This window comes from Chaetodon trifascialis, chromosome 15 (assembly GCF_039877785.1).
Source record: "Chaetodon trifascialis isolate fChaTrf1 chromosome 15, fChaTrf1.hap1, whole genome shotgun sequence".
NCBI classification, from domain to species: Eukaryota; Metazoa; Chordata; class Actinopteri; order Chaetodontiformes; family Chaetodontidae; genus Chaetodon; species Chaetodon trifascialis.
This window is the reverse complement of record NC_092070.1, coordinates 14498363-14525634: the sequence shown is the minus strand read 5'-3', so window position 1 is coordinate 14525634 and position 27272 is coordinate 14498363. Positions and strand designations below refer to the sequence as shown.

Here is a 27272-nt window from a genome sequence, read left to right as displayed (position 1 = left end):
TTTTCTGCTCTTTTCCTTTCGTCTCGTTTTCTTTCACCTTTTTTGTTGTTTCAGGAGGCAAGAAAAGGATCCGCGGCTGTTACAGCGCAACTTTAAGTGGAATTCAGCTGTTTTATGGAAAGCAGAAATGAACCTGTGGTGATGTTATCTTCATGCTGTCGTGATTTGATTTGATCCTGTCCTCTTAGGTTCTCCGTCATCGCTTTTTGAACACACTGATGGAGAGATACATCTTTCATGCGTGAAAGCAGTTTTTTAACACTCATTGCTCAAATCACCGTTGTGCTCACATTCTTCTGTCAGCACTCGTTTCTTGTGTGATGCACTGAGAAGTTTGTAATTTGAGGATGGCGATGATATAAAAGTGTTTTGTGAAAGATGAATCTCACCCATAAAAACACACGCTGGAACTGGAATAACTTGAGAATAACGTGCAACTTCTGTCTGATTGAGCTTCAGCGACCTGGCCTTCAAATCGCTGTAAACACACAACATTAAATCATGTGTGTGTGTGTTGAGGAAGGGCAGCTGATGATGGAGCCAAGCTAGAGGAGGTCAGCTGACTTTTTTATGGCGCCTTTGACCTCTGACCTGCAGTCGTATCTCCCATCAGGTCTACAGCAGTCGGTGAGATCAGAGAGCCAGTCTGGCACCACCACCTCCAGGTTGACTCCCAGCCTTTGTCCCCGAGCTTCCCCAGCCAGGGTGACAGGTTCTGGGGGACACGGCTGGGGTAGAGTTGGGAGGGGTCTGGTTGTGTGTCTGGATGAGTCTGGTGTGTAAACACTGAATGTCTGTGATCTGGTGACACATGAAAGGGGGTCTGCCTGTGGGGTTGCCGGCCTGCCGTCTATATGTCGACATCCCCCACCACACACACACGCACATGCATACACTGACACCAGATTTATGTATTTATGCATTGCGGCGGCACAGCTCAAAGGGATATGGCTGGAGGGGGATGGGGGAGAGGGGTGGGGTGAGGGGGGCGTTTGGTCTGCAGACAGAGACTGATGGGGTGCTGGGAGTTGGGGGGGTGGAGGGTGGTCTATAGGTGACAGGAGAGATTGAAGGGTAGGAGGGAGAGGAGGGTAAGGGGTGGGAGACATCTGGAGAGCGATGATGATGCTGGTTCATGGGGTGTAGTGGTGAAGGGCTCGAACGAGAGCACTTCTCAGAAAAAGTTATACTTTCATCATAATTTCATGAGGGTCTCTCACTTTGCACTGACACTGTTTTGCTCTTATGATTATAATTACAGTGAAGAAGCTGGATGTGTGGAGTGAAACAGATTATTAACGGCGTCAGAATATCAGCATATCAGATCATTGTGGAGCCTTTGAGAAGCAAACCACAGCCCTTTATTCTAAACCCTGTTTTGTTTTCTGTCACACATCACATCTTAAACCATTCAGAGACAAAACGATACCTGTATGCTATGGTTTATTCCCAGGAAATTGGATTCCTGGGAATACCCATCCAAACAAATTTCCATTTCCAGAGAACTGTAATAACAGGAACTTTCCTAAAACGAATACAACAGCTCACGTGTGCACAGTGAGACACACTGAAAGCTTATTACAATTAACAAACACATTCAACAGTATGGAGAGCTGCACTTATCTCAGAGCAGCATTCCCCTGAAGAGTCAATCTGAAATCTCACACCAAGTAAGTGAGAGCTTTTTAACTGATGAGTGATCACTGACTTTATTACTATATCCAACATTGCCCTGTGATTACAGAAGGCTCGCACCAGCAGCCTCTGAATGCCAACAGAATATGGGATCAGGGTTTTCTATCCGGTAATTAGTTTAAGACCGACATATTTAAATCTCTCCGGTCATCATGTCCAGTGAAATTAATTCCCGAGTTAGATGTGAAAATATTCTGGCTCTACATGCTGTTTCCCCTGCTGCCCCTCTGACGTCCGCCCTCTCTCTCACTCCTCTCCTCCGAATGTCTTCACATCCAACTCTGTGAATTAAGGGTTTAAGACAATTAAGACAAGTTTTATTTTGTGTCTGTTGAGTTTGAATGAAGTGTGTTTTACAATGATAAAATTACTGTTTCTGTAAATGGAGTTTGGTGGCTTTGAGGAGAGCGATGTAGCGGCTGGTTCTGTCTGTGTCTGTACGGACCCTTTCCATAATGCTGTCAGACACTTGTGAGACACACACTCTGAGCCTGTCAGCGGGAAAAAACAAACACTTTTAGTGGACGTACAAACGGCCAAACACCCAGAGGATCATCTGCCTGCTGTAGCGCTCTCACTCAGTCTTAGGCCAATTTTAAAAACTGCCGTCCCCATTAGTCACTTAGACAGAAGAACATAGCAAAATAGGGTCCATAAACACAGATAATGGATAATAGATAATAGTTGACTGGACTTTCTCCCATTTGTCTGACACATTAAAATCTCCAGGACACGTGGACCAGCTCCAAAGTAACTTGTCACTAAAGCTGTCGGACAAACGTAGTGGAGTAAAAAATCTTGTATTTCCCCCTGCGATGGAGTGGAGTAGAAGTATAAAGTCGCATAAAATGGAAATACTCAACGAAAGTACAAATATGTTGAATTTGTACTTAAGTCCAGTAGTTGAGTAACTGTCATGAGTTACATTCGACCTCTGCCTGTGTGTGAAAATTTAGCTGTTGTTTTGAAAGAAACTTAAACATGTAACTGTAGTTCAGCATCAGCATGCAGTAACAGAAGCCGAACACTAGAGGGTGAGGGTCTCTGCCTCTATTGAAGACACATCACACTGATGATACACTGTTAAGAGGAGGTGAATTAAAGCTTTGCGGTGTTTTTTTGTGCGCTGAACCTGTTTATGGTTGTAATGTCTTATTATAAGCTCACCTGTCACCTGTAAAATACCTTAACTCGGACTAATCTGTGTGAAAATAAAATGAATGAAAACCAAACATCTGTTGTTTGAGTGGATGAAAATGTAGAAATGAAAGGATTTCTCGCTGATGTTTGAATCCTACTGAGTTTTATGTTGATTTTGAAGAGCTGATGTGCCGGGAATGATGCCATTTTTTATGTTTTCGTCTTTACTGGGTTCTCACATTAAGACGTAAGAGCAGACTCTCAAGTGGAGAAACTGTGAGTGTTTCCACGATGACTCAGACTGAAGTGCAGATGTGTTAATGCGCCTCAAAAATGAGCCACCAAGTTGGATGTGTCCTTTAACACAGGAATGAAAACTTGATGTTATTTGAGTCCTCGTCTACCACAGGCTGTGTGCTGTTCCCGAGGCGCGAGTCTTACACTTTACCAGGACCCTGCCGTCTTATTTCTAAACGCAGAGCTTTAGCACTCAAATTGAGGATTTGTGTTTAAATGATCACATTAAAGGCTCTCTGTTGGGGTTCTGCGATTTCCTTGACAATTTTAAATGATGCTCTCCAGCATCTGATCACACATTAGAGAAAAATAACAGTGTGACGCAGCTTCAAAGGCCTCAGCGGGGCCCCTCGGGTCCTTCTCATCTTCTTTCCATCTTCATACGATTGTCTGTTGTTCATGTTTCCCTTTCTTTTGGTTCTTTCAGCTGAACTATTATGATCCAATAATGACTTTTTGAAATGTGCTTATGAAAAATGCGCAACATGCTTAAGTGAGAGAAATATCATCCACGTTGTTAAACCTATTATGCATTGTTGAAAAATGATCGCTGATTGATTCAGAAATCCTTTGGAACTGCAGTCTGTTTGAAATTGACTGGTCAAACCTGACTAATATATTTGCTTCACTCGAATAATCGTAAAAAGATTATTTTAAGATGATTTCAGACAATAAATCTCAGCTAAATTCAACCGAGATAATTCACGGTGATCTCCTGAGCCATGGCTTTTATGTCAGACACTGTGGCTGAAACAGTCATATCATATTATGTTTGCTCAAAATCACAGATGGCATTTTTATCCTAAAAATGAACACAGGAATCATTTCAGGCCCCAGAACAGTCTTTTACTCTCTTCTTGACTGGCAAACAGCTAAGCCTTCAAGAGTAGAGAGAGAGGGAGAGAAAAGGATAGAAATAAAGGGGGGATGTCTGGGTAACTTCAATAGCCTCTCTGTGTCCATCTAATATGGAGGGCTAGCATGCTGGGAGTTGGCCCTTTCCATTCAGACAGACCCCAAACTCATAAAGACCTCTTCTATGGCCCCCAACCTGAAACCCACCCACCAAAGCCCTCGCTGGTATAGGCCCCTTCCATGGGAACTTGCAATCTGCAACGTAATCCCACTTTGGCCCCTGGAGAAGCCTTTCCAAACAAACCATGTGAGTCCTAATACCCAGGGCTTCACAAGTGGCTCCTGGCTAGGCCCGAGCTCCACCACCACCAACAACTTGGCCCTCCTTCTTCTTTTTTTCCTCATTCTCTTGCTTTTCTTCTTTCCACGGATAGACGACAAAAGAAAGGGATCTCCTTCTAATTGCTTCGAAGATTGAAAAGCTGAGAGGGGTGGTGGGCGGCTACAGGGGGAAATGAGACGGAGGCTCTGGAGGCAGCGGGGGACTGTCAGTCTGGCTTTGCCCGCCCTGGGTGTGCGGTAGCTGGGATAAAGGAGCTGGCAGGACAGCCTCTGCTGCAGAGCTGGGCTGAGTGGATCAGAGTGGAGGCGGGCGACTCCCAGGGCCCAGCTTTACAACTCTGGCCAAATGGAGAACTATGAGAATGTGGAGGAGCTGAGGCAGCTCTGCTGGAGGCCCTCTTCACTCATGGGAAAGGACGTCTGGTCTTCACAACCGGGATTCAGAAACCGTAGGCCACTGAGAACAGTGTGCTCAAGCCAAGGAGTATCTGACAGAGAGAAGGCAGAAACATAGGCATTGGTAGCCATCCAAACCTTCTGCCCTGCATGAACAGTCCAGCCACTATTGATCAGTGTGGCGGTGGATGATGAAGCCTGTGAACACACAGTTGGGGTGGTCCGTGACCTTTGGATCTGTTGCTATGACATGCAGAGTTGCTAATAACACACACACAGACACACACATTGACCTCTGCAGTAAGCCGTGCCACAAGTCTACACCCCTTTCTCTCGCCCTGCCATCACCCAGCGGCAGCAGCTCCTCCGCGGCTTGGCGGAGGAGTTCTGCTCAGCTGTTTGGCTGGTGTGAAGCTCGAAGGGGACAAAAGGGAAAGGAGCTGCTGTGATGCTCAAGATAACATTAGATAACATTTCAACTGCCAGCTCCCTGCCATTCAATGAAAGGACTCACATGGGCCAGATTTTTCATGCAACATGAAAACAAAATTTGAGGAAAGAATAATTTTGTTGGGGTCAGAGTACTTAACACATCATGTTTAAGTTCAAAGGCTCGATGCAAAAGGATCCGCTCTTCTGTATGTGTAGTGACATGAGATCCAGAGGATTTTGGCCTCACGAGCTCCAGAAAGTTCCCTCAGTCTCCCCTCCCTGACCTCCTTTCATCCCTCCATCCCTCCGCCTTTCTTCTTTTTAGTACAAATCAGCCACTCAATGCCATGCACATGTTTTAGTGTTATTTGAACTCTGGCAGAGAACTTCAAACAGCTTTCAGAGTGAAGCGAGTTTTTTCCTCTCTTGCTCTCTATCTTTTACTCTTTTTGAAAGAACACAGCCGTGCTTCCAAGTACACCTGATCAGAAGGTCGAGAGATGGGGATTATGATATGCAAATGAGGCTTTGTTATCAGCGTTGACATTCGTTATAAAGCTGAACAGAGGAGAGGTAAGATGAAAAGGTGGCAACTCACCCCCCTCTACTCCTTTTAGCATAACCTCCCCTCTCAAACACATTGGCCTACCTAAGCCCCCCCACCCCCTTTTTTTTCTCATTTAGATCAAAAGGTTACACACAACAAAGAAAGGCCTGTGTGGAAAAGAAAAAGCACCCTGTACACTCTTCTTTGCACTTTTACACAGTCAAGACTATTGATTGGTCAACTGCCCCAAAGGTGTGTGCACATCTGTACAATATGTGTGTGTGTGTGTGTTTGTGTTTCTGTGTGCGCGCGTCTTGATTCAACTGTGTCCTGATGAGGTTGTCGTCTCTTATGCTGTTTAGGCAGAACGGAGGTCTTTGCAATTACCAAATGCCGTAGAAAGGCTTTCATGTCTCTCCCCCGCTGTGACAGGATAAGGACGAGGACTCACAAGTACACGCACGCACATACACATACACACATACACAGAGATTGAGTCCTTTCATATACACACAGAAACATGCATATGGTTGCCCCCCTGTTCAATCTGTGCATGGTTCAGTTCAAAGGAGTCCAAGCGAGGTGGCAGTCGGTGCTGCTTTTCCAGCTATTAGCCTGGCCCACCATCTGCAGTGATCGAGTGAGGAGTGGGTTTTATGAACTTCATAAAGGGATAGTTATGAGAACATCAGAGTGGAGATGGGCTGTCTGGCCTTTGAGTTTAGCAGCAGGGGTCCTGAGTGCTTTGATGTGAATCACACTGTTAAATAACTTCTGAGAGGTAGAGGGAGCTACTGGAACCTTACAAAAAGGCCAAGCCCCTGTTATATAAGTGGTAATTGACCCAGCTCTTTTTCTTTATTTTCTTTTACACCTCGAGTACCCATCAGCAACAACAACACATGAATAAAAGAGACTCCATCAGGTAGACATCATCATGTACACTGTGAAACTGGACTCTACAAGAAGCTAAATGAGGCTAATATTCTTCTTAAAATGAAATACATCACTCTCTCTCTCATAGCTGCAAAAACTGTGGCTAGGTCCATTTAGCAGGTGTTCTGCAGCTTTCAATCGTGTCATATGACCTTCATCAGCAGATGGGATTCGCACAGTTGCCATGACATTGTAAATGGTCACATTTTCAGTTCAAGACTTGTTGGGTTGTAAGCTGAAGTTCCAAGTTCCCTCTTCACCTTGGATGCAGCGCTTAAAGGTGCATTTAGTAGCTGTTCTGGAGCGTTTGATCACATGACACGATCTTTGTCAAGGTGTCATGAAACTATCATGAAAATATTGTCAACTGCAGTTTCCAAGATCAAGAAAACCTGATGCCTAAATTTGATCTTTGGTTTGATTGTCTCCATCCACAGTGTCACTGGTGGAGGCAGAGACTCAAACACACAAGGTGTTTTGGGTATCATCGCCCCCCCAGGTAAGGGAGAAAAGAAGAAATGTTGGTTTTGATTACAGCCTTTTCAAATCTGGAGAACAAACAGGGCGACACCATAGCTTTGAGGGGTCTCTATGAAATGCAACATCGCCTTTGTAACATCTCTCGCTCTTGTTTCCCGTCAGATCTCCTCTGCTCTCTCTAATAAAAGTGCCGAAAAAATACTTTAAAGAGTGAGAACACACACTAAAGTAAGCGCAGACCAGAAAATGAAACTCAACTTGTTCCGTGCATTTTTTTTTCAATCGTGTTTGATTTTTGTGATGAGTTTCATTTTGATGGGGTCGTGGCAACACACAGGTCAGACACAGACGAAAGATTCAATGCTTCCTGTCCTCTTGACCCGTCACTGGAATCCATTTATATCCTTTAATTACAGGGGGGAAAAAACTTTTTAATATTCACTCTGCCTTTCTATGGTTTTATAAATTACAACTAAAACATAACTCACTATGGCCTGAGGGTGGCGCTGCTATTCCACCTACCGGTTACCAACGTCCTCCTCAGTGTGAACCACAGACTTAATCCAGCAGTCAAATCAGACAAGAGAGAAAGTATCCAGGTGCTTTGCACTGGATCATGATGGATTTGGATATGGTTTGCATGCAATCAGATGACTGCTTTCAAACTGATCAAATCATTTGAATGTATGTTCACGTCTTTTATGACTGGAATCTATTTTATTTACAAGGAGTACTCAGATCTTTCACCCAAGTAAAAGTACTAATACCACAGTGTGGAAATATTCTCACTCTCACTAAAACTACAAAAGCTTTAGCATCAAGATCAAATGAAAAAGCATTAGCATCAAAATAAACTTAAAGTACAAAAAAGTAATAGCACTCATTATGCAGACACACGACCTGTTTCACAATAATATACATTATGTTGGTGGATTATAATTCTTCTGCATTAATGTGTTCATCACTTTAATATTGCTGCTGGTAAAAGTAGAGCTCATGTTAATGACTTTATACAGTTTAATCTATAATAATCAATCAGTCAATTTATATTATATTATATTATATTATATTATCCATCCATCCATCCATTTTCTATGCCGCTTATCCCTTTCGGGGTCGCGGGGCTGTCAGCGGGCGAGAGGCGGGGTACACCCTGGACTGGTCGCCAGCTGATCGCAGGGCACATACACACAACCATTCACACTCACACCTAGGGGCAATTTAGAGTCACCAATCTAATCAATCAACCTAATGAGCATGTTTTTGGTCTGTGGGAGGAAGCCGGAGTACCCGGAGAGAACGGGAAGAATATGCAAACTTCACACAGAAAGGCCCGACCCGGGAATCGAACCTACGACCTTCTTGCTGTGAGGCACGCGCACTACCTGCTGCGCCACCGTGCAGCCCATACTATATTATATAATATATTATATACTATCTCTTCTATTCTTTTAAGGAGCTCGTGTAACCAAACAATTTCCCCTCGGAGATCAATTAAGTATTTCTGATTCTGATTTCTAATTCTGATTCTGTATCAATAATCTGAATCTGCAGCATCACGGCAGACCCCTCACATCCTGCACACCATCTGTTCCTACTTCTGGCCTCTGGTGGGCGCTACAGATCAATGAAAGCCAAAACAACCAGACAAAAACAGTTTCTTCCCACGAGCCGTCACCCTGATGAACAGTCGCACTGAGTCAGGAACCCTCTGACACCAAAACATCCACTGATTGGCCATTATCATCCAATGATGTAGTTTTTAACATGTACATCACTCATTGTCACTGTCAACGTAAATCCCTGCACTTTGTAAATTTCATTACATATATTGTTTTTTGCCTCATCATTCTTTGTAAAAAATAATAACAATAAAAAAATTGTTTGTTATTTATATCTTTACACAATTTAACTTAATGTCAAGTCTTTTGTGTCTCTTTGTCCTCATTGAGATGTACATCTTTTTCTTTCCTATGCAAGTACACCAATTAAAAATAACCAGTAATACAATGATATGCTGAAAACAAACGAACAGTTAAATGTAATAAGAACAGATAGTGTCTTTAAAATATATTGATCACTAGTTATCTGTATTTTAGGGTGCTCATAACTTTATTTTCAGCACATGGGGAATTGGGGAAAACGCAGGGTGGTTGAGGGTCGAAGACTAAGAAGAAAATTAATAATAAGAAAAAAAAAAAAGTAAAGTATATTCCTGATTTCTTGCCAGAATATATGAAAATGTGAGATTTACTGCAGTCCTGTGAATGCAGAATCTGTGTCCACTAGATGGATCCCTTCATCACTCAGCGGGACGTCTGCTGAGAAACATCTCAGAGGAAACACCTGTAGATCGATCAAATAATGCAAATAATGTACTACAGGTGATGTCAGGTGTGAGACAGGAAGCGGACGCCTCTGAGCTCTCCGTGGAGATGCAGGACTCACGTGGGCAGTCTCCCCTGACGTAATCACGTCAGCCCGGTAGGTGGCAGCCTGTCCAAGCGAATTTAATCAGATTAAACGAGCCGAAATTCGGACGTTTCTGCCGGCCACCAAAAATCCTGAGCACCTGGTGGATCTGATCCAGGGGTGGGCTGTGTTAAGTTATCGTTTCTATCAAAGGAAGATCATGGCGGCGTATGAAAAAGGACAAACACTCAGTTTATGTCTGAGCTATTGTGTTTTCACCAGCTGATCACTGGTCTAGTTGCTTTTTTTTTTTTTTTTTTGGAAGCGTCAGGACTGTTTGTGGAGGGGAACCCGCGTCTTACAGACATACTGCAACGCCATGACGCAATTCACACTGTACTGCTGCAACACTATAAAATATGAATCACCAGAGTGCCGACGGTGGGATCTTTGGATGTAAATAACATTTACATGGTGAGGGGGGGTGGGGGGGAGGTGTGGCGCTGACCAGCTCCCATTCACCAAGATCGATACGCGTCTGGAGAGCTCGCGCGTTTGGGGCGTGAAAAGCCGTACCGGGGATCAGCTTTGATCACTGTCTGCTCTCCGACTGTCGCTGGGAGCACAGGCCAGACCGCCAGACAGCCAGCCCGCCCCTCGGCAGCCCGCCGTGCCTCCGTCCCTCCGTCCCTCCGCAGGCTCCGGGCAGCGAATTAAACGCGCCCCGCGCAGGGATCCCGATCGCACCACGCAGATTCAGAGCCTGGATGAAGAGCGAACCGGTGGCCTGCACACGAAGATGCGATAGCTGTGGTAAGATTAAAGGTGCGTTTGCTTTTTCCCCCCCTTTTTGCTTTGAGCATCAGCTGTTGGGTCCATGGATGTATGACAGCCCGGCTGCGCTCAGACATAAACCAGCGCAGAGCCGAAGATGTGAGGAGGACAAAGGGGCGGATGGAGCGAGAGGAGCCGCAGCTTTAAATATTTTAGATTGTTAATGTTAATAGAATGGAAAAGCATGAGCAGAGATGTGCCTGTACAGCAAACACATTAAATAAAGCTCTGGATAGTTCAGTCTACTGTGGTGTACCTCTGTATTAAAGCACATTGCTGCGGCTGTCATAGGTTTAAACCCCCTGTGTTTGGATTGTATTGCCTGTTAGAGCTGCTGCCATGTGGAATGGGTTTATTCTAGGAGGTGGCACTGTCCATGTAGCCTGCTGTGAACTGCACATCAGCTTTCCAGTTCTCGCCTCTAGGTTCCCCCTCTAGTAGCAGGCCCACAGCATCACAGCTATAGAAGACAGTGATCCCTCAGACTTTCATCTCTGTGTCAACTAATTACAGCAACCCTTTATTGCAGGGACAGATCGCTGTAGGCCTGCGTGACTTTGCTTATCAGATCATTTACAGGGAGTTTCTGCCCAGCGTCCTCATGTGAACTGGTTCCGTAAAGAGCTGCGAGGCGTCTTCTCATACAGGTGTGTGTGCAAATGTGTTTAAAAACTGGTCGACACACATTCTGTAGAGGTAAGATGTTGCGTGACACCCCACGCCCACTCGCCCACCCTTACGGTTCAGCTCAAAGCTGAAGTTGTGGCTGTTCAAGATGTTTCATGCAAGACACAAGCTCACAGCGTCAGCATGGGATGTTGTGTGTGATGATAACAGTTGTAAGTTACCCATTAAGCGAGTGTGTCTCCCTGTCACTGTGTGTCTAGGCATGTTAGCACCATGATCCATGGCTGTGGTCTTCAGTGTGTCAGTGCAGACTGTGTTGCAAGAGGAGATTGAATGCCTCTAAAATCTCAAGGTAAGACTTCTCCTCCTTTGACCTTGTGTGTGTGTGTGTGTGTGTGTGTGTGTGTGTGTGTGTGTGTGTGTGTGTGTGTGTGTGTGTGTGTGTGTGTGTGTTGGGGAGGGGGGCAGTCCTGAAAATTGATCCATGGCCTTGAACAGCTGCACCGTCTCTCTTAATTAATGTCTCTTTCATCCTCACTAAACATCTCAAACGCAAAAGATGTGTTTGTATACATTTTTACATTTCAGATGCTGCCTTTATGACTTTTATTCTTTATCCCGACATCTGCAGCCCACACTGAGGGGGTGGTTGTAGATGCAAGTGGGGCTTGTGTCAGCAAATCTAAAGAGAATATCTTTCTTAGGCCTAATTAGACAAATTACCGTGAGGGTAAAAGCAAACAGTGGCAGCTGAACCATCTGAATAAGCTGTTGTTTGTGGATAACAAATGGGGGCTTGATGGCACACTGGAGACTAAAAGCCCAAAATACAATTTGAACCAAGTAGTGTGAAGCTGAAGATGTGATTGGATGGGTCTGTGCTCATGTACTCTGTGTGTGTGTGTGTGTGTGTGTGTGTGTGTGTGTGTGTGTGTGTGTGTGTGTGTGTGTGTGTGTGTGTGTGTGTGTGTGTGTGTGTTGTGCTGCTGCAGGCTGTGAACTTTGAAGTTGCTCAGACTTAAAATAATTCAGCTTGAGGGCATCTTGCCTGAGTCAGCGGTCGACCCTGACGTTCCCCTCTTTGTGGTTTGAACCGGTGTGTCAGTGGATGGGATGTGTTGACCCACATGGATGCACCCTGTGCTGGTCAAAGTCAGGACCGTGAACATGTACAAAAAAAGGGGATTTCATAATCTGATTGCATTATTATAACTTTATGGTACTGTATATGACATGCAACGTCATATATACTTGGACTACAATGATGCTGTGCCATCAGCAGGAGATGGGGGAATAAAAAAACTGGTGACATAGCCAGTGTTTGTAGTAATACGTGCAAGCGGAAGGTGCCGGAAGTAGCTCCTGTTGCACATATTAGATTAGTAACCACCAGGGGTATTCCTCCTACTTAGCTAGGATGTCAACTGATACATATCCGAGCCAGATAAAACAACGTATGTGTGAAGAGTCCTGGGGGAAAGAGAATAGAGGAGAAGATGGGGAATTAGACTCGAGAATAGGATATGTGTATTGTTCCTGTTAGACTGTTGCAGAGGCAAAGGTGCATGTTTCATCTCATTGTTGTCACACCTCAACTTCTCCTTTATAAATATCAAAATGAGCTTGCAGATTGCCGTCTGCCTGACTGCGTGGCTTGTCCCCAAAGGTGGTTTGAAGTTACAAACAGATCCGTGCACGCTCACTGTTAGACTCCCGTGCATTGGTCTGTTGTCTTTAGCTGCTCTGGCTGAACTGGAGGCTCATACTTTTCCACACCTTTGGTCTGGGGTGGGTTTTGGGTCTTTTACTTCTAATTTTGTTTCTAGTCTTCATGCTACAACAAACGGTGGTATTTTAGACAATAGGGTGCTTCCAGCTGTATGGCAACAGTTCAGGAAAAGGCTCTTTCCTGCTTCAACGTCACAATGCCCCTTTGCCCAAAGGAAAGATTCGTAAAGTAATGGTAGTTTGTTCTGGAAGAACTTGAGTGACCTGCGCCGAACCCAGACCTCAACCCCATCCAGCATTGGATTCATCGATGCAGCACGGTTTCAGACATCATTTGTTCAACCTTCATTTATGGGTGTCCACTTACTTTTGTCCATGTGCTGTCTGTTTTATGGATTCTGGTGGAGAAAATGCGAATGAGATCTGAAAATGAAAATAGTGATATCAAGCGCAGCAGAAAGTGTCACCTTGCTCATGGATTGTGTTTGTAAGGTAACAGACATGCAGCACTATGTTGATGTGAAAGGAGACACACACACACATGCATGAATACGTTCACACACACATCCTACACAGCCTCCACTGTTTAAATGCTAAAGCCGGTGGAGCAGCCATCGGCACTTGTCACTGTGACGAGCAGCCACAAGTTTCACAGCTAATGGCTTCTGATGCCCCATAACTAGGTGTGTGTGCGCCTGTGTGTGCACGCGCACTCATTGACCTGCCATTTACCAGGATATGAATTGAATGAAAGCACACTAACAAAGCCAGTACTGCACAGCTGCTGAAGATACATCTGTTTTTGCTTCCACTAAAGAGAAAGAGAGAGCGAGTAATGAGTAGTGCTTTCCTCTTACTGCGGCTATCTCACCAAACAGGAAGTTAACGTTAGAGAGGAAGGAGGACGCCTTTGTTTAGCAGATCACACACAGAGATTTGACATACACACATTGAATACACACTTGGCATGCACACTGCACTCAGCATGCAAACAAATTATATGTGAGGCGAGTGCAGTGCAAAAACAGTTAAAAACGGCTGCTGTAAACACAGAAATGTGCATTAATTCACAGCTGAAAGTAGTCCCCAACAAGTGCACTATTATCTCCAGTCTGAATAACATTTGCTAAAAACTAGAGCACCCAGTTGTTTTGTGAACTTGTGGCTGACAGGCTGTTCAGGGAAGTCTGAAAGTATTTAAAGATGGACTGACACATTGTTGGTTTTGGTCTATTCATTCGATTTGTTCACTGTTCGGAGCTGTACTGTATCTCTATTATTATCACCACAAAGGACTCATATATAATCGATGCATCCTGAGATCTTATCGTATGTATATGCTAACACAACACAAGGCCACTCCCCCAAAACACTTGAACTGCCTGACTATTAGGACAAGTCCTTGAGAAAGTGTTGGGGAGAAGAGCGTATCACAGAGGTGTGGAAGTCTCATTATGTAAGAAAACACCTAATATTATCATAATGAACAATAACCGGTCTAACCAAAATACAGCAACCATGCCACCACTTTTCAGTCTTTGCATTGTATAGCAGTGCAAGCCACTGCAGGTAGACATGGAACTGCCATTCATTCTGCCATACTTGTGCAACTACCTCGCTGTAGCTTTAGCAAGATCTCTGTTTAGCCTTGTGGGAGACTCCAGTCATGCACAATGTGTGCACAAAGGTAGGCCATCCAGCAGTTTCATTTGGGCTAAATGAAACAATTGGGTGAGCTTCTTACAGGTCTGCACCAGCCACAGCTTTTCTTTTTGTCAGAGCGTTTGATTTACTGATTGTCGGGATGTAAAGAGAATTTCAGCGAATATAACAAAATTGCTTTTCACATAAATTACCTACCCTCGCTTTGACACTCATCTATTAAAGGTGGACATACTGTGAGATTCTCATCGTAAATCATCAAGACGCTTGTATCTGGTAACGGTTCCATTAGTGCTCTAACTTCTCTGCTACTGACACTTCAGAAAAGTGCCGACCGCCTCTCACTTACCACCAGTACTGCTGACTTTGTGTGATCATGTAACTAATATGCTAATTCTGCTCAGTCTCTGTGCTGATGCCTCTATTGTGTGGCACATCACTGTCAAAAATCGGGGAAAAAAAGAAATGGATTAGATATGCTGAGCTGCTTTCAGTGGAATTTCCTAATGATGCCGGTCTGGCTGGCGGCACTGTTTCTCCAAGTGTCGCAGGAGGTAGTTGGGGTGAATGTGGTGTACCCTGAGACACCCTGTGAGGGTGTTTTTACACACTGATCCATGAATACTAATTTAAATATTATATTTAAGAGCCTTCTCTTATTAGCCACAGGTTATTAGCTCCAGACAGTCTGCACTGTATGCCGGGCACAACAGCCCTACTCAGTAAGTAAAATGGGCCGCTTGGTGGTCTTACAAGATAAAAACACAACTTTTTTAATATTAATCTCTCTCTGTAAATACACTCCCAGATGATGTTTTTCTGTTTTTCTCAGTCTCTGCCCCCCACGTCTCCCTCCATCACTCCATTCATCATGTAATTGGGTGGATTATGACTAATACCAAACCCTCCAGCTGTTTGGGGGCTGTCAAGCAGCTTTCACACAGATTATAAATTGCTTAATATATTTGGATGCCTGTTTGTTTGTGTGTGTTCAGACAGGACTGCGCATTCATCCACCTTTTGATCTCTAAACTGTCAAATCGGTTTAGGCTGCGGCAGACGTTGATATTTATCGAAGTGGGGCTTTAAACCCATATGGCACTACTCGAACAAATCAACAGCTTGTAATGATGCAAACAAGCACATTTATGTCTCAGTGCTCACAGAGAAGAAACAGCAGCTGAAGTTGTCAGGAGAAAGTGTATTAATGTTGACAACCGTAATTAGAAGTTATTAATTGATCAGGCGCTCATGTTTTAGAGATGGCGCTCTCTGATACAAATGATGTGCAAACACACTTTCTCTCTGTCATTCCCCCATCACAAAGAGGGAGATCTGAGCTTTTTCTGTTCTTTCTTGTGCTTTAGTGTAGTGCCTACACTGCATCCTACACACACACACACACACACACACACACACACAGAACCCTTCGATGAAGATCTTGGGTTAACAAACACACTCCTAGGAGACTAAGGTTATACAGTGAGGAGGAGCTGACTTGCCAAACAATAGGATGTGAGGATGAGTGCAGAACCAGATGAAAGCTTCACTGTTGGCATGGCAACCACCCGATGATCTGCATGGCGAGGTTTGATGTTTGATGTGTTGACGGCGGATTCTGGGTTAGAGAGAGAAAGGTGAAGGAAACCGGTTTGATCCGGCGCAGCCGCGTGAGTGCTCTGTTGTTTTATTGTTGTTGTATCCTCGCTCCTCCTTTCATTAAGAGAGGGCTGCGTGATTCAGAGCAGTGACGCTCACCATCAAACCTCTGCTCAGTGTTTCCTCTGATGCCGCCGGTCGATGTGCTCAGTTCAGAGCCTGAAGCAGTTCTGTGCACGGTTTGTGTGTTTACATGTGCATGTGTGTTGCTGTTAAGTGAAAGTGTTGGTCTGACAGGCATATTGACACACCTCGTATTAATATTGAGTATCAGGCAGTGAGTGTTGTTCACTGTCAATATGATGACAGTCTCCTGCTGGAGCAGCTGCATCAGAGCAGAGTGTAAAGCCTGCTGTGAAATCGGATTTTCTTTGCCATTTTTTTTTAAGTGGACTGTTTTATTTGAATGACTTTTTATCAAAGGTCAGCATTTAACAGCAGAGATTCACGTCCACTTAATCTCATGGATTAGATGTGCTTCAACAGGCTTTTTGAGCTGTGCTGTATGTCATACATGCTGTTTCACACGACAGCACTGGAGGATATGTTGCACACTTTTATTTTACATTAATGTTCAGTGAATACACACCTGCAATCTAAACTATGTCACTTTGATACTTATTGAGAAAGAAAGGTTGTTATGATATTGATGAAATGTACAAATGTAATGTATCCGTGGTTTGCACAAACACACAATGCCAACATTTCATTCTCGCTTCTGTGCTGTGATATGAGCCAACTGATGTTCGATCAACAGAGAATAAATTAACAGCTATACAGAAAATGTATTTTAGTCAAGAGAAAATTAATTGGCAGCAAGTACAGTAAAAGATGCCAACAATTAACTGGCTCCAGTCCCTCAAATGTAAAGATTTTCAGTATTTTGAGTCTTTTATGTTCATCAAATTAATATATTTGAACTTTGGTCTGTTAATCAATCAATTCAATGATTCATGGAAAGACATTTCTCACTTTAATTGATGACTGAAGTAGTCGTGTGTTGCAGCACTAATATTGCATTTTGGTCTAAATTAATGTCATCTGCGTCTTTATTGAACCGTTTTGATCAAACATTAATGAGTGTTGGCTCATGTGCGCAGATCCCGCTGTGGGAAGAGCAGTGAAGCCCAAAACTTTGAGCTTGCATCACTTTTTCATCTTTTCTTGGAAAGTCAGTCGTCTCCCTTGAGTCCCGTCCGTCCCTTTCCTTCTCCTCCGTGCACACCCCTTTATTCCTCCATCAATCTGTCCTCCAGTGAGTGCTTTAAGTGGCCAGCCTTGGCGTTATGGGACTAACACCTCGACAGCAAGCAACCCCCCCCCCCCCCCCCGAGCTATTTTAAGAACTGCTGCTTGTGTAGCTTCCTCACTGTCAGAGTCATGTTGGCCATGTTGAGCTCTTCTCACAACTAGTGAAAATCTAACTTTCTTGTCATTTCTGTCCTTACTCCCTCGCTGCATGCTTTTATAAAAGTGTGCAGTAAGTCTACATACATGTAAGTGTACAGTACTGTGTATGCGTGTGATGTAACCAGGGAGGTAGTGATGACTCTGACCAGTGTTGCCTGGAGAGAGCAGTGGAGCATGAAAGAAAAGGCCTGTGCAGTGTTTACCTGCTCTCTGCTGTATGTGACTCTGTGGTTTGTAGTGTGCTGGAGGACAAACAACCCTCCTCAGCCTTTTTGTCTTTTTCTATTCCTCCCTCTCCACGTGCTTTAGATGCTCTCCGCTGTTACCAGGACCTGCATACATCATGTGACCAACAAGCTTATTTCTTGTGTGTGTCTCTGGCTGTCAATCATCTGCCCCTCTCAGCCTCCCCCTCTCTCTTTCTGTGCATCCTGTGTTCATCCCCCGTCTCTCTGTCTCACCCGATCTATCTTCCCCGCCGTCACCCTCCCCTTTTAATGCCTCGCCGACTTGTTTTTCACTTTTCCTCCTGCCCCATTTTTCACGCCGTCATCCGCTCTGTATGCACCAGACGCCAGCCTAAATTTCTCTTTCCTCGTTTAACTTTTCTGTTTGATCTTCATTCTGTGGGAATTTGGCATGCTAACTTAACATCCTTCAGCAGAGGTCGTGTCAGTCTGTCCTCGACACCTGCTGACGCATCCAATCGCATCAGCACACTGTTACTTAAAGAGAAATATTTAGTAGTTTGGCATTTTTACTGAGTGCAACCAAGGAACAACACTGACAAGATTCTGGCATAGAGTACAGTGGCCTGAAGTGGACAGAATGGAGAAGTTCTCAACTGAATAAATACAGCCAGCAGAGATACCCACAAAATACATCATGATGCAAATGATCCCACTTTGAGCAAGGTTTGCTCAGCCCACGTCGTCCTCGTTATTGCAAGGCTGTGAATGTATAATTTCTAAATCAGAGCACAGGCTTGAAAGTTGTTTTTCAAAAGGCAAACATCTCAACACCTGCTGAAGTAACTGTTGAGTCATTGGTATTGATCCACGACTTAAAATAACTCCCATGAATACAGATATATTGTGGCCATTCTGTGCTAAGGGGCTGTAAAAGTCCTAAGGGCGTAATGCACTGATTTTTCTCATTAAAGGCTGTTTTCAGGTGTTGGGGAGTGCGACTGCATATGTGAACAAAGATGGTTGCTGAGGCTCCAGAAGGAGCTGCACCCAGTATGATGAATTGCTTCAAGGGAAGTGACTTGTTTCAGTCGGAGCTAAATGTGGAGGTTTAGCAGACCTCTGTAGCTCTCCATCTCTGCTTGAGGCTCGAGGCTCGAGGCTAAATTAGTGCTACTAACATAACACACCCAAGATCTCTGACCAGCCTGGCAATTTTGCCAAAAGGCAATATTGTTTTTTTGTTTTGTTTTTTTTTTGCTTTAGTTTTGATTCTTTTTGCTCTGTTGTGTTGTAGAAGTACTCTTTTAATGTACTTTAAAGCTATTTCCGCCTCCATTGGTGCACTTGCTCTTATTCGCTCCACTGGCAGGACATTATGAGGTTAAACTTTGGTTCTCATTACTAAAGATAAGCTTCCATCTCGATTGATTCGGCGAGGTCAACCTGTGGTTATGATTTGTCGCCTACAGCTCACATACCGGTGTTATGTTGCTAAGAAAGTCCACCTACCACTGTCACTATTTAACACTTCATGACTTCAGTGGAAAAATGACTGTTTGCTGTTTTACAGGAGATCATGTGCCAGTCTTAAACTTCCTGGAGTCTCTGCTGGTTGCCTGGCAACTGGTCCTAAGCAAGAAATAGACCCTCACATAATCCCCCGTAAAACTGCAAATTCTAGTTTTTACACTTGTTTTTTGTACTTTATTTCTGGTTACTTAAATCAGGCCTTTCTGTCCTCCATTCTGCCCACGTTCACTCAATATGTTACATGCTACAACAGAGACCATAAAATACTGGATTTATTTTATGCCACTACCAAGGAGGTACATAACTCATCACCTCTCGCTCCCCTGGGAGGACTTTATCACAACCTGGCGCACCTCCTGCACCTGCCTGTACAAACCTCATACACTGACAGCCGGCTGTCACTCACAGTGACAGGATGATTCAACAAGGCTGATGAGGCTTTGAAGGACTGACACAACTGTGCGGGAAGTACTTTGTGATGGTGATGGGCATTATAGGACATTGACAGTCTCACACGCTGTTTAATGGACTATATCAACTTCTCTGTGAAAAATGCAGTACCCTCGAGGACTGTACACTGTTTTCCCAACACTGGGTTACTCCTGACAGGCTGTCCTCCAGGTCAGGAAAAAAAGAGGATCTGGAGGATGTGCAGAGGGAGTGGAAGAGGAGAATCAGGGTGTGAAACAAAAACAACTACAGGAGGATCAGTTGGAGTAGAACATCAGTGAAGTTTAGAGGGGCCTTAATACTGTACTGCTCCATCCCCACTTACACCCCACATCTCACAACTTCCAGCTCACACCCCCTCTGCCCCAATGTGTCCCTCACAACAACCAGGTGAGGAAAGAAGTGAGGCGAGACAGCCTGCAGGTCTGAATGGCATCAGCTCCTCAAGTCCTGTGCAGACCAGTTGTGCAGACACACATACTCAACCTGAGCCTTAAGCTGGGGGGACCTCAACAGCTAGAAGCTGGGGGCATTGACAGCACATGTGATGAAGATGCTGGAGAGGCTGGTCCTTGCCCATCTTTCACCCCCATCAGTGGACCCTTGACAGTTGGACTGTTAACCTAAAATCTGAGGTGAATGACACTGCTACCTCCTACATAGATCCATCTCTCAACCACGACTTGACTGCTGACAGGAAGAGACTTAACAGACCGGTGAAGAAGCCCAGCTCTGTCCTAAGATGCCCCCTCGACCCAGTAGGGGTTGTGGGAGAAAGGAGGATGATGGCTAAGCTATCATCCCTGATGAAGAACATGTCTCACCCCATGCAGGACTCTCTGACAGCGCTGTGCAGCTCCTGCAGCGACAGGCTGCTTCACCCGCGCTATGTGAAGGAGAGATACGACCAGTCCTTCCTTCCTGCTGCTGCAATCACACTGCTGCATACTATCAATGTTTCCTATGTACAATAATGTGAACTCAAGGCCTTGTTTTACTTACATATCATATCTTTGGGGGTTTTTTTTACTAATGCTTTTTAGCCTTGCACTTTTCCTACTATTGCTGTAACACTGCAAGTTTCCCTGCTGTGGGATTAATAAAGGATAATCTTATTTTATGTTGTCTTCAGAGGCTCTGGTAGCTGGAGGCAGCCAGGCCAGTTGTTTCACACTGTTTCCAGTCTTTATACTAAGCTAAGCTAACTGGGGGTTCTCGCCACCAGAAACCGAGTAAGTATATTCCCCAAAATGTCTCACTTTTGCTTTAAGTTTACTGCACTTGCGCGTGCAGACACGCTACCTGACGTCCTGTCATTCTTAACTCTAACCTTAACAACAACCATAATCTCTAAATGTAATAGTATAAGGACAGTGGGTCTTCACATTGACCCCTCCCACTACGCACGTGTCCTCAGGGCCTGGTATTCGTCAGGGTGTGTGACAGTCGAGGAGTGTCTACCCATCCATCAAATGCAGAGAGAGGAAAGGGAGACCAGGTGAGTCTCTCTCAGACACATATGGAATCTGCTGCAGCATCTGTCAGGCTCGGTGGTGTATCAGCTGCGTTTTTAGTAGGAATGAACCGAGCGGAAAGTGATGAAAAAATACCAAATCTTGTTTGCCTCTGCTTCTTGGCTCTTAAAAATTTGAGTAAATGGGTCGTTTTCAGCGGCTGATTCAGCTGAGAAAAGAGAGTCATGATATACTGAAGGCAGCACAAACTGACCATAAATACATCTCCATCACTCACTCTGTACCTCCCTCCTCTTCACCACTCCAGTCTCCTGTTTTTTTCTTTCCCCCTTCTCCATTTCTACTGTCTATCCATCCTCTTATTCTTTTGCCCTGCTGCTTTTAACCTCCCTTCCCTCCTCTCTCTTCTCCCGGGGTGTTGGCTTTAGCTGATTGGCACTGTGGCACTGCTTGCTTTGATTAATTGGATGAGTCCTGTCTCCGTGCCAGACTCTCCTCTCCACCTCTTCCTCTCCTCCTCATCAAGAAGCAGCTAAAACAAACACGGTGCTTTTTATGGCAGCGGCGCATTGAGGAAGTGACTGAATCTGTGGGTGTGTCAGCAAACATTGTGCAGGTTGCATTTTGTTCAGTCTGAGAAGCACTAGACATGTTTCCATTGTGACATCTATGTTTTAGCTCGCCTAAAGCCTCGGATCTTTTAGGCCGTGTATGAGTCATTCATACAAGTGAATACATCATTTTATGTGTGTTTACCAGCCACTACTGTGTGACTGTGTGTGTTTGTGTGTGTATCATCATGGTGCAATGTGTTCTGCAGACACCTATTGTAGTGGGAACTACCACAGAAGTATTTTACATATATATTGTGCATGCCCGTCTGTCTGTCTGTCTGTGGACAGATTTTGTCAGTGTGCGAGATGTGGTCATGAAACTTCACTGGTTTGTAATTGAGATCAAAATGAAAGCTGAGTTTGAAGATGGGTATGGTCCAAACAGGTGTGCCAGAAGTAGGGAAAGGGCCAATGGCACTACAATTTATGCCTTTGGCACATATTGTTTTAAGTTGCAGATCACAGTATCCCAGTTTCATGTCATTGCCGCCTACTCTAAGACACTAAGACACAGCCACGAAGCCAAATCGTTCTGTATTGTGCAATGGAACACATGACCTGAGAGAGGTGAGCTTGGCGAAACAGATGAATCGTACCAAATTTATTCAATATGTCCAAACATCCTTGCACTGTCAGGTTTTAACCTGTAGTATTGATATATCTATATCTATATCTATATCTGTATAGATAGATAGATAGATAGATAGATAGATAGATAGATAGATAGATAGATAGATAGATAGATAGATAGATAGATAGATAGATATGTATGGGTTTCACTGCAATATTCTCTTGTTTGGCACAGGGTAATACTATCCTGATAACTACCAATTACTCTGTGGGGTTGCAGCGTCAATACGCTGACCAACGTCGTGGCTGATGTGATTCCACAGTTAACCTATGGGGGAAAAAAAGTCAATAACTGTCAATTATACAATGCACCAGAGATGACAAGAAAAGATGCACTAAAGAAACTGACATGAACAAGGAAATAACAAACACATGTATGTCCAAAATCAGGTATCTGTCACTCTATGTAAGCCTGGAGTTTAAATATTAAACATTCTTTGATCAGACAGAAGTAGGACTGCAAATAATAATGGTCTTCATTTTCAATTAATGCCAAATATATGAGAACCTGGTGCCAGAAAATGTTCGGCAGCTGTGCTTGAAAATGAGGAATTGATTATCAAAATAATAACACTTAGACACATTTAACACAACAGTGGTAGAGCATTAAGTTGAGATGCTTTGTCTCCTTTGTCTTTTGTCCGCGTCCTCCTAAAACCTGACTCCAGGAAAAACTTGGATCCTTCCCTGTTGCCCCGGTCGACCTCTGCGATGTTTTAGTCCGTCCTTGAGGCTTTGATGACAACAACAACCACTTCCATCTCCATGGCTCTGTCTCCCCACACGTTTGTCTCCTCCCTCCTCCCTCCTCTCTCCTCTCTGTCACTTTCTCTTGTCTGTGCCATCTTCCCCATTTTCTCTCTCCATCTCTGCCTTTCTGCCATCTTTTAAGTGAATTCCACTTTAAAAGCTTGTCTCTGAAAGGTCGTCTGCAGCCTCTACAGACCCCCTGAGGCTCTTCATCTTTCTTCTTTTTGTTGCTCTTTTTTCTGTCTTTCTCTTTTCTTGTTTTTATTCGATCTGCTGTGCCCCTAGCACAGCCATGGCAGAAGCAGCGCGCACACACACACACACACACACACACACACACACACACACACACACACACACACACACACACAAAATGACACACACAAAACCCATTGTAGCACAGCCAAGTGAATGGCTGGCTGGGAAAGTCAAATGCTCTGTTATTTCATCCCAACAAATACAATCTCTGGAGAGGCAGTGCCAACCAGAGAGCCCCAAGGGGGCGCCGGGGCTTTCTCAGAAATGCAGACAATCACACAAGCTCACTGCTCTGTTGTTTACCTTCGTCCCTCCTTCCATTATAGGCCATTTTTATCGAACAGCCTGAGTGACTCTGCGGGGGCCCAAACAGCATGTCGCTGCTTGCCCTTCTGTGCACGGGTGTAGATGTGTGTGTGCTTGATTTGCTGTCCCTGTTTGATAATGCTAACCAGGGATGATGGACTCTATGCGATGTGGAAGAATAAGCAGGCACAATAACTCAATAACAAGTTGAGGCCTCATTTAGTGAAATCACTGCATGATGAATGACTTTGGTTCCGCTGAGTTGAGACTATACAATAGAAGCCTTGTTCCTGGGATCACTGGAGCCTAACAGCTTCTTTGTCGTGTGATTATGTCCTGCCTATTGTTACGATTGGGTGGGGGAAGGAGGGTTTGTTGTATTTGTATATTGTTTATGTTTTTTAGGATCCCATAAAGTACAGAAATAATGCAATACATGACAAGATAAAATTTAATAACTAAATGACAAGCTCAACAAATATAATGAGCGGTTTCAAAACAATGAGCCATAAATATAAGTGAGTAAAAAGAATAAACAAGAATACTTGCCAGAGGGCATTTTTGTGCATTAAAAGTCCTTCATTTTGAGTTTTAGAATTTTAAATAAATTAAAACACACAAGGTCTCCACCTTTTCTAACCACATCACTTTAATGCTGCACCAATTGCTCTTTTTATACAGAGCATTTTAGCATCTTTCAGCTCGTTGTTTTGGTTTAATGGTCCACAGATGTTTTGGTTCAGTGTCACTGCTTTCACTGGTCTCTGGGCCAACACTGGGTTGTGCCTTATAGGCCAGCGTCTGTAGAGAAGGAAAAGATTCTGCTGTGTCTGAGAACCAAAGAAAGCAGATACCAGACGAAGAGTTCTTTAAGAGCTTCGTCCTAACAGGTTTCTTCAGATTTTTACGCATTGTCTTTATTTTTATTTTTACATTTTTCATTTTTTATCTGTTATCTGTTGTGTCCATTCTGGTTTTTTATGTAAATCACACACTTGGTGCATGTGATTTCTTTCTTGTAAAGCACTTCGAGCTGCAATTCCTGTATGAAAGGTGCTGTACATATTATTATTATTATTATTATTATTATTATTATTATTATTATTATTATTATTATTATTAGCACTGTTTCCATCAGCAGCGCTCAAGCTGTTTAGCCACTAAAGATCCAGATGTTTCTCTCAGGAGTTGGTGGAGACCAAAGGTAAAATAATATTGGACCTTCACCAGATAGAAAGAAGAAGAGTGTTGGATGCAGCCTTGCTTCTCAAGGCTCATGTCCTCTGAAGTAACCCATTAATCAGGTTGCCATAGTCTGAGAGGAAGACGCTGGTAAGACAGAGAGAGGCCAGGCCTGAGAGCAGCTGAGTCTGTCAGCTACAGCCTTACATAATGAGGGCTAATGGATAGGGGAACATGGACATACCTGTCCAGTCTACTCACATTAGGATGAATAAAGAGCTGTGGGGCTGTTCTCCTCTGTCCTATGAATGTGTGTGGTCATGAAGAGTGTGTAGAGCATGTGGGGACCTATGAAGTTATTTAACCACACTGCAACTTCTCAACCTCCTTCCTTTTTGTGTTTTGTACCAGTATTTCAGTATGGCTGTTGTTATTAACAGTGTCCTGCTTCTCTCTCTGTGTCTCTCCCAGGCTGTGAGCCCTGTGCAGGGTGGTGATGAGCAGTCAGGGCAGCAGCAGCAGGGGAAGTGGCCAGCATGCTGACACTCCTCCCCCTCGTCAAGCCCCCGGACCCAAGCTGCAGGTGCAGCGCTCCCTCTCACGTGACACCATCACCATCCACTTCTCTGCTCTGGGAAAGGAGGAAGACGATGAGGAAGAGGAGCTCTATGGGGTACCCGTTGGATCTGCTGGAGCTAAATCTGAGGTTGATGGTGCAGGGGGACTTCAAGGTGTAGAAGCTTCAGGTTCTGATGACCGGTCTGTGGCCACAGGCTTGGAGGCAAAAGAGGAGCTGCTGTTTGAATCTGCTGGTGTGGAGAGCTCCTTAGGGGCTGCTGTACTCCCTGTTTCCTCCACAACCCTGTCTGTTGAGCCCTCCTACCCTCACCCACATACACCCTCCCCAGCCATGACTATCACCCCTACCTCCACCCAATCCCACCTAAGCTTCAGCCCTCCTGCTAGCTCCTCCTGGCCCTCTGACCGACCCTCAGTCAATCCTCCATCCACAAGCTCCAGCTCCTCCTCTCCTTGCAAGTCTGCAGCGTTGCCCTCCTCCAAACCTTTCCTCAGCCTGGTCAGGTCCTTGTCCAATGATGTTGAGTCTCGAGAGACTACTCCTGCGCCTACCATCGTTGCACCATCACACCCACGTCACCGCCACTTAATGAAATCTTTTGTTAAGTCTCTTTCCACGGACACTTCAAAGGCCGATCATCAGGAAGGTCCTCTTCATCACTATCTTCATCACTCCCCTCATCAGCCACAGCAAGTACAGCCATCCCAGCGGCCTCCACCTCGCAACATGCAGCTCTTCAAACAGTTCTCCCAGCCTCGCCTATCCTCCTGCCCTGTCACTGTCACTCATGCAGGTGGAGACTCCAAAACAGCCCCCTCTTCCCCAATCATGTCCCCAGATGGTAGGTCTTTCTTCAAGGTCCAGGAGGTGGAGGCCAGGATAGAAGATACCAAGCGACGGCTGTCAGAGGTGATGTCAGACCCCCTGCAGCTTTTTAGTAAGATCATGGGGGACGAGCCTGGTGTGGGAGTTGTTGGAAGTTCAACTTATCGTGCCAAATCGCTGTCCTCCAGTGCTTCAGAGCTCAGTGGCGTGACAGCGGTAAATGGACACGCAGAAGGTAACAACAACTACAGCATCAAGGAGGAGGAAGGGGCAGAAGGGGAAGAAGAGGATGAAACCCCAACAGGCAAGGGCCCTGACTCTGTTTATTTCTCTTTCCCATCACTGGCACCAGCTCCAGCCCTCGCCCAGACCTCCACATCCACTTTCCCCAAGTCTCCTTCTCTCACTCTGGGCCGCTGCTCTATGTCAGCCTTGGTAGCTCGACAGGAAGACGAAGAATTCTGTGAACTGTACAGTGAAGACTTTGAGTTATGTACCGATACAGAAACGCCAGATGGGGATCATCCTGGGTCCAGGCAGCCCCATACTGGTAGTACTGGATTGTGTAGTGAACTTGACACAGAGGAGGAGGAGAAAATGGAGGAGGAGGTGGAAACTGTGCCTGTGACTGGCCTAATCTTCTTGACACAGTTGGTGTACTGGTATCTGGTCCTTCCAGTGCCACCATATGCATGTGCAGTGGTGCAGGGGATAGTAGCTGGGTTCATGTTGGCCTTGCTGGTCCTTTGGCTGTCCTCTCCTCGACGCTCATCGTCAGGGATGAGAAGTGGGAGGCGAAGGATAGAGCACTGGAATGTGGCTCAGCTGGATATCAAAGAACCAGGAATTTTTAAGGTGAGACAAAATACACCATGGATGGCTCAGTTTAGGCCTGTGACTGAGGCTTTTTTAACGGGTGTTCTTGCTCTAACTTGGCTCCAAGACTACTATTAAGGTCTTGCTATGCTGCAACATTATCAATTGCACATCTAAGGTGCATGTCAGATTTACACATTCTTGGTAGTTACA

At 44.7% G+C, this 27272-nt stretch overlaps 1 protein-coding gene across 4 annotated transcripts in view; it reads left to right on the top strand.

Annotated features, from left to right (window-relative positions):
• Positions 1–9589: 9589 nt before the first annotated feature.
• The window catches only part of tex2 (testis expressed 2), a 30161-nt gene continuing 12478 nt past the window's right edge, over positions 9590–27272 (top strand). For 2 of the 4 annotated variants that reach the window (XM_070980786.1, XM_070980784.1), the window contains exons 1-3: positions 9853–10357; positions 11254–11345; positions 25310–27098. In XM_070980786.1, coding sequence (XP_070836887.1) covers positions 25335–27098 — 1764 coding nt within the window. In that variant the 5' untranslated portion in view covers positions 9853–10357; positions 11254–11345; positions 25310–25334. Of the gene's footprint in view, positions 10358–11253; positions 11346–25309; positions 27099–27272 lie in introns of all 4 variants that reach the window. The other 2 variants (XM_070980785.1, XM_070980783.1) reach the window with 2 other exon arrangements.